The 8,138-nt window shown below is 34.3% G+C and overlaps 1 protein-coding gene across 1 annotated transcript; it reads left to right on the forward strand.

Moving 5' to 3' along the window:
- LOC145580274 (ras-related protein RIC2) lies at window positions 1-7,382 on the forward strand. Its single transcript, XM_081637696.1, has 2 exons — window positions 1-508; window positions 6,647-7,382. Exons 1-2 carry the CDS (start codon window positions 288-290, stop codon window positions 7,077-7,079), a joined length of 654 nt encoding a protein of 217 aa, XP_081493822.1. The 5' UTR covers window positions 1-287; the 3' UTR covers window positions 7,080-7,382.
- The last annotated feature ends 756 nt before the right edge of the window (window positions 7,383-8,138 follow it).

Raw genomic sequence — 8,138 nt, forward strand, 5'->3', positions numbered from 1 at the left:
GACAGCAGTCTCATCGCGGCGATCCAGCGCGATAATTTGGCGTCCGAAAGTAGTAACGCGGGTTATCTTCACCATTATTCAAAGTCCTAATTTTCCAATAACACCCTTTTACGTTCACATACTTTTTACAATTTTGAAGCACCCACTTTTTTTTTGCTTTACTTTACTACACCCAGAAAATTAAAAAGGAGATTTCAAATTTTGAACTTCAAATTCTCCCAATTTTCTCCCATCAAACAATCGAATTGAGCAAAAAAGGGAAAAAATCTAAGTGGGTATTTGCAGAAATGTCGGGTTACAGAGCAGAAGATGACTATGATTACCTCTTTAAGGTTGTTTTGATTGGAGATTCTGGTGTTGGGAAGTCCAATTTGCTTTCGAGATTTACTAGGAATGAGTTCAGTCTCGAGTCTAAATCCACCATTGGTGTTGAGTTTGCAACTCGGAGCTTGAATGTTGATAGCAAGGTTATTAAAGCTCAGATTTGGGATACTGCTGGACAAGAAAGGTGACATTTCTTATGTAATTTGGTAATTTTTGTTCTAAATTTGTGTTAATTTTTCTGGGTTTTGCTTCAATTTGAAGATCTTGTTATAGATTTTGCTTAGAATTGTGATCTTGAGTGTAGTTTATTATCTGCTTAAATTTTGGCATAATTTACGTAGTTTTATGGATTTTTTGATAATGGGTATTGTTAATTTTGTTAATGATTTCGTATTTTTGTTGTGGGTATTTTACTATGGAATTGATAGATCTGATTTGATCTGAGTAGTATGTTGGATAGTAGTATTGGATTGTAGTTTGCTTTGGAGGAAGTCTGACTTGCTGGGATGGAATTATGTTAACATTTTGATATATGTGAGGATACTGCATTTGATTTCATTATAGGTTTTTGGAATTGCGAAATTGTAACATTGCTGTTTGTTTGGAGATTTTTGGTTCTACGGTAGCTGATATTGTGTGAGATCTATATTTCAGTAGTAGTTTTTATTATGAATTGGCAGAAGAGAATGCTGATTCCTGCTTATTTGATCTAATAAGTACACAAGTATATATTTATTTTATTACTTATGGTTAAGGCTTTGCTCTTTTGTGTTTCGCAGTTGGGTACTAGTGTCCAATGTTTGTATGTGTTTAGACTTAGTCACTTTAAAAAACTTAGTTATTTAATTTTCTCCAAAATTAAGTGTTAAAGTGTTTATGATCATGTTGGAGTGTATCCGACATTAGACTTTGTGGTTAACAAGTATGAATTACATAGCTGTTGTTATCATCATCTTAAACCGGAGTTGAAAATTGGTAAAATCAGATACGCTCAAAAGCTCTTATAATTTTAGTCAAAATATTCATTTATTCAATCCAGAATGTTTAGACGAAGTTCAAAAGGTAATGTCATATAAACATTTTCAAAATACAGAGATTAGACCCTTATTGATGCCCTTTGTCTGTATTCAATATTCTTGATTTGTTTATCTAGTTTCTTGTTCTTAAAGCCCCATATGTATTTAATAAATTTAGTGAAGTTGGAGGGCTTGAATATAGTTCATAGTAGTCAGAATTTCTCCTAAGAGAAAGTGTTGGTAATTTGTTGGGTAGCATGTCTTTTGTATCTGCATTAATGAGTCTTTTCATGGTCTTTAACTGTAAGAACTCTGCATGCAAGATTGAGATGTCTTGTATATAGTTGTGGAGTGACTTGTATACAAAGTAGATGCTGTTACTTTGTTCTGATGTAGAATAACGGTAGCTTCTGTAAGTAGATTAATTATAAAATCATTGTAAGTTTAATTGACCTTTTGTAATACCGCCAGGTCCGCTGTCTGAATATGCTTGCTTTTGTATAATCCTATTTGCAAATTTTGCTAATGATCAATGCCGCACTATTATCCTCTGTTGCCTGACTTGCCTTTAGCCCTCTATTGCTTGAAATATGTGGTGTTATTATAATGATCTTTCTTGAATTAAATTTTAAAGGATCTACAAATTCTTAATATTGAGAACAATTGTTGATATAGATTATAGATGAAATAATTTTGGTCAGCTAGTTGGAAGATTGAGTGGATTACCTCTTGTTTTATAATATTTCATGTTTGTGTTCTAGTTGGAGATTTGTTTGATGGAAAAGGAGGGTTTGGGGGGGGGGGGGGGGAGGGGGGGGGGGGGGGAGGCCTACCCGATTGAGATCCTTGAGGGGAGAAGTGGAGGACGTCTTACCAGTCTTTACTACAGCAACAAAAAAGATGTGGTGGATAACGTGAATCACTATAAGGATTCGTTCGTGAAAAATGGAACAAAGAAGGAAAAGTGATAAAGGGAGAGTGGATGAAAAACAAGAAAAAACACAAGCAAAAAAGAACAATGTAAAGTGAAAACCCAAAAAGCTATTAACGTAAAACTTGAGAAAGTTTTCTAAAAGATGGTTAAGGGAAGAGAGGAAGTAAAGCACTTAGAGTTTGAGTACACCTTAACAATGGAAAGTAAGTACGTAGTATATATATTTGATGTCATGAGATATTGACAGTGTGTGTTTTCTCCCTCCACTATGCCCTATTCCAACACCATATTTTCCTTATCCCCAATGTTCTAAGTTTTCTTCAATCTTCTCCTACCCCTTACGATCTTATCACTTTGCCACTCTTCAAGCTTTCTTACCACAGCGACTTAATCTCCATCTTACATAACCAAACCACACTGGGCGATTCTCCCTATTCTGAATAGATGTAACCCCCCCTCCCCCTCTTTTTTTTCCCTAATTACCTTCATCTTGTTTGAGCTTAGTTCATGAATATGTTCATTTGTATTTTAGGTTAATTATTGAGCTGTAATTGTCTCTTAAAAAGTGAATTTAATTTTTTTTATACAGTATATACCTCTGTATGCATCAATTTAATTTAAACCAATGTTTTTTTTTTCTTTCTAAAAAGGTTTTTCTTATCTCTTTGTTGAAAATTTATGACCAACTTTTCATTTGGACATAAAAGCTTTAATTTCCTATAAAAGGTCAAAGATTTTCTAAAATGCATTAGTGTTTTTTTTTTTTTTTTTTTTTTTTTTTTTTTTTTTTTTTTTTTTTTAAGGCTTTATGAATTAAAATTGAACATGATAAAACTTACAAATTACAATAGCTACAAACAAACTTAAAAGAACTTTTCATAAAGATTAACAAGCTAAACAATAATTATTCAAGCTAGGCACATTTACTTATCGAGATTCAAATTTATGTCCAAGCATAATTATTTACTTAACAAGTGAAATTTTATTGGTGCTGGTTCAGGAGTAGTTCGTGAACATTTTAGCTCAATTGCACTGTTAGGCAGTGGTAGCAAATTAGGTATTTGAGATGGAAGGTTGAAATGTTGAATATCTGTTGGTTGCAAAGGTGCTTTTTCTTTAGGATGACAAAAGAGAGATAAGGAATAAACATCCAGAATTTTCCTATTAGTTGCGTTGTACTATATTAACTATTAATGATGGGGGGCTTGGTTGCTTTTCAGAATGAAAAGCTCCTTTTATGTAATCTAGTGTTTTTAATGGTTTATGTTTTCTTTAGTATTTGTGGTCCTTGTCTGAGGTTTGAATATTTCAGATGGATTGAAGAGCCAAGGGTTGTGTTATATCCCGCTCTCTTCCTATAATCTGAAATGAAGTATAAACAAGAGTTGGTTGTTTAATTTGTTCTTTCACGGACAAATTGTTCTTGTACGGACAGATTGTTTTAGAAAAAAATGTGAAAAATTAGGTAACAAAGGGCTAGCTCTGTAATTATAAATGGTTCCGACTTGCGTGGTTGTTTTACATTTATAATCTTTCTTAGAGAATTAGGACTAAGCTCATGGCTACCGCCTTTACATTTATCTATTTTGGTCATTAGCACCACCTTTCACCCCCTTTTTTTTTTTTATCAAGGTTTCCAGTTGAAGTTTAGAAGCCCTCTGTACAGTGGTCAGTTCTGCTTCCGCACGGCTAATCTGGAGTCTTGTTGAACAAGCTATATGACTTAAGAGTTACCTTACGTAGTTATGGAAGCAATTAATCTGTGTGTTATTGTAGATCTTGCACATATTTTATTGGTTTTAAAACATGATTTTGGTCCATTTCTTGTGGGTCTTTAATATTGCTACGTTGGTAGACTTTCCTTTATATTGTGAAGTAATAAACAGGCGTTTTATGTTGAATAAAGGGAATTGGAATATCTTGGCCATACCTTGGGTGGGAGTCTTTTTAGAGGAATTGAGATTATCTTAATGTTGTTTTGAGATGAGATAGATGGATTAGTAGCTCATCAACTTTGGGAACTCTGAAATCTCAGTATGAGGATGGAACTATTTATCGTGTGAGATATCTAGTTATATAGCAATGAGATGGAAGAAATGTTAATAAACAACTCAACCAAACATGAGTAAAGAGAATACACTATTTTCATTTCCTTTGACGTGTTAACAACTACTTGCAATTTATGATTTGGGCCAAAAGAAGCAATGGGGGACTTGTTATGTCAGGCTTGACAGCATTGAAAATATGCAACTCTTTAGTTATTTGCATTTTCTTTAGTTAATATTTAGAACTAAAAGGAGAGTGTTTAAAAAAACTTGATTCATTGAATCTTGCCAATTGTTTTGACATGTTAGATGTTATGGCTATTAGGTCTTGCATAGTTGCAATTTTTGCTTAGTCCAGGATGGGCAGGTTGCTACTAGGTTTTTTCCTTTTTGTTTCCATTTTTTATAATCTTATTTGACATGTGTTTTAAGGATTGGATTATACTTGTGATGAGTGAAAAGTTACATTCTTAGATGATTGAGATGCTTAGCTGAATCATCATTATGTGTTTGAGAAAGAACCTCTTTGCATCTGTTCTTAGTTGTTTAAAAACTTCCATACTTTATCAACTTTGTCTTTATGAGCCAGCCAACCCTTCTGCATATCATTCTGAAAGTTTGTATTTAGTCCATGCCGTGTCAAATCCTCATGCTCTCTTACTGCTCTTTTATTTTCGTATATCAAACCTGCTCCCATTGCCCTTTTCTGTGTGGACAACCTGTTCTATGCAGTAAAATCCCCAAGAAACACCGAAAGGAAGCAAGGTAGGCTGCTCACTACCAATTTATTTCCCAAATAATTCTGTAATTCCTCTATTAATACAAAATCCAAAGGATGGCCAGGCACCTGAATTTCCAAATGAATTTCCTTATTCCCTCGAGAGCTAACTGCTAACATTGGTCAAAATACAAATAAGATGGCTATTGGTCTTATTATGCAGACTTTTGTTATAATTTTATTGTAGTGCTGCTAGAGTATGAAATTTAGTTGCAACCAAAAGTCCATTTTAAGTGAATTCATTCCTCTTTCCTCCCCTTTTTTTTGTTTTGGAAGGAGAAAAGTGTGGGTGTGTGTGTGTAATAGGTCTTGCTTCCTTAAATTGATTTTGCTGTCACTATGCTTTCGTGATTCCGTATGTACTTATGCAATATGTAGCATCAATAGCGCACTTTCTCTTCTCTTGCTTTAGGAAAGTGCATCACTGGGGATTCTACTCTTAATAAAATAATAGAAACTTTAATTCGGGAACTGGGGAACGGCCTGCCGCCATATAGTTGGACCGTGTGTGTGTGCGTGTGCGTGGGCGGGTGGGCGCATGCGTGTATGTACGTGTGCGGGTTAAAAAAAAAAGTCATTTTCATAAAATGTTTCAAGATACCTGAAATTTATATGGGAAATGGAGGGGTCAATAAGTAGTATCGTAAAGGGTATTTTGGACAAATCGGCAAATCATGACAATTCTTTTGTTGTGAGGATTCAACTATACAAGCAATGTGTCCTTTATATAGAACAAAAGGTGTAAAGTTTTCTTCTACCTCTTAGAATGTTCCTTTCTTCAGTATGGCTTGGTTTTATTGCGTTTACCCTCTCATTAGTTTTAGTAATTACTCACAAATTCTTGCTGTTGGCTGTTGCACTGTGATACACTGCTACTACTGAAGTTTCTTTTGATGTGCATTTGCTTAGTTTCTCATTGAATTTATACCATCATCTTATTTTTGCCTCTTTGGCAAGATGTTCAGGCTACACTTTAATTCCTTGTTTCTAACATAGTTTATATCCTTGCGCTTGTTACTATTTCCTATTGTAGCTGCAAACTTGTTAATTTGCTTGATTCATACAGTGTTGTGGGATTGACTTTCTTTGAGAGTTGACACTCTTGAACTTGGATTCTAACAGCCTTAGCTAAAATTCAGCCATAATCATCAAGTTATTGTGTGAATGTGGATAATATCATTCAGCAAATTGCTATTTTATTATACATTGTGGAATGATCTTGTTATCAGGTACAATCTCCGTCCAAAATAAATAGCACATTGTTCTATCAGTTCTTGATTGTGGCAATAACACAACTTTGCATTGTTTTCACTCTCTACATTTGCACAATCTTAGTAAGGGTATTTAGTAAGGCCATTTACAAACTATTACTATATGCAGAAATGTAATGATATTTCCAAACTTATATAGTATATGTGATTAAAATATTTTGACACGAGGGGTTTCTGAAGTGTGCTTCTGTTCTGTGTTTAAAATTGTTTATTGTGAATAGGGTATCTACATATTAACATTTGAATTGATTTGAATTGGTTTGACCCCTTTTTTTTAGGTATCGGGCAATTACCAGTGCATACTACCGAGGAGCTGTTGGTGCACTTCTTGTGTATGATGTGACTAGGCATGCTACATTTGAGAGCGTGGAGAGGTGGTTAAAGGAGCTAAGGGATCACACAGATCCCAACATTGTAGTGATGCTTATTGGAAACAAATCAGACCTTCGTCACCTTGTTGCAGTACAAATGGAGGATGGGAAAACATTCGCTGAAAAGGAGTCCCTTTATTTCATGGAGACTTCTGCATTGGAAGCAACCAATGTAGAGAACGCCTTCACAGAAGTTCTTACTCAGATTTACCGAATTGTCAGCAAGAAGGCTATGGAGGCTGGTGAGGATGCAAATGGCTCATCTATCCCTGCTGGTGAGAAGATAGACATTGGCAAAGAAGTGTCTGCCGTGAAGAAGGGTGGTTGCTGCTCCAGTTAAGGGGCTTGCTTATTCATATCTAGATTTCATTAGATTGGTTGAGGCGCAGATATGCAGCTGGGTTGTTGATGCTGCACAGTTTTTCTATACACCCTGATGTATAATTTTCTGAGATGTTCCCATCTTTAGGAGTTAGAGGATTATTACTTCATTTCATTTTTCCTAAAAGAGTTCTCTTAGACATTATTTGTTCACTGAAATACTTGTGAATCGTGTTCAGCTGGTTGAATAGAAGGATCATTAGCCAAAATCTTCCAGTAAGCTGTGTAATATAGGAGCCAATTTACTTTCCTTTGCACATCTCGTCTATTAAGGTACATGTTTCTCACAGATGACCAGATGTTGATATTGTATCTGCTGCGTAAAACTTCTTCAATGCTTCAGGCTTCAGGTGGTGAATGGTCGATGATAGCGGCAGGGGCGGTGGATGAAGAGTGAGGCAGGGGAATATAGCCTATGCAGATATTTTTATTGACCCATTCCTCAATTTTTGCGAACCCTATATATATATAATAAAAACTCTTATTGCTAGTAATTTTCAAAATTATTTCAAAACCATTTTAATTTAAGTTTTTACAGAAATTATTAAAACTAATTTCATTAGAAATGAAATAATCAAAACATGTACTGTCATTTAACTTTTTTTTTTTTTTTTTTTTTTTTGAAAAAAAGAGGTAAATGTGACTGTCATTTACCTTGAGCCCTCTAATTTGATGGTGTTTAGTGTTTTGACAGATTTAGATATAGATCATTCCTTTTAGCAGGGAGGATTGAAGGTTACCCATAAAGTTGTCTTTTATGTTAAAGTTTGATTAGGGTTTATGGGCTGATGGGCATATGAAAGGCTTAACAATAACTCAATAAGTCTTTAAAGAAAGTTTATAATGTTCAAAGATTTAGTGGGTGTTTGGTGCACCCAAAAAAGGTGGATCACGCCTATAAAATGTACATTTTGTACAAAAATATGAAACGTCACAAAATATTAACAACTAGGTTAGGTCTTATTTTTAGTATTGTTATTATCAATTCTACACTATTTTAATTAGTGTTATAAAAATT

This window comes from Chenopodium album, chromosome 14 (genome assembly GCF_948465745.1).
Source record: "Chenopodium album chromosome 14, dcCheAlbu1.1, whole genome shotgun sequence".
Classification (NCBI taxonomy): domain Eukaryota; kingdom Viridiplantae; phylum Streptophyta; class Magnoliopsida; order Caryophyllales; family Amaranthaceae; genus Chenopodium; species Chenopodium album.

Coding starts and splice junctions, on each gene's coding strand:
- LOC145580274 (XM_081637696.1), top strand. CDS start 288: ATGTCGGGTTACAGAGCAGAAGATGACTATGATTACCTCTTTAAGGTT. Junction 509..6,646: donor GATACTGCTGGACAAGAAAG/GTGACATTTCTT, acceptor CCTTTTTTTTAG/GTATCGGGCAATTACCAGTG.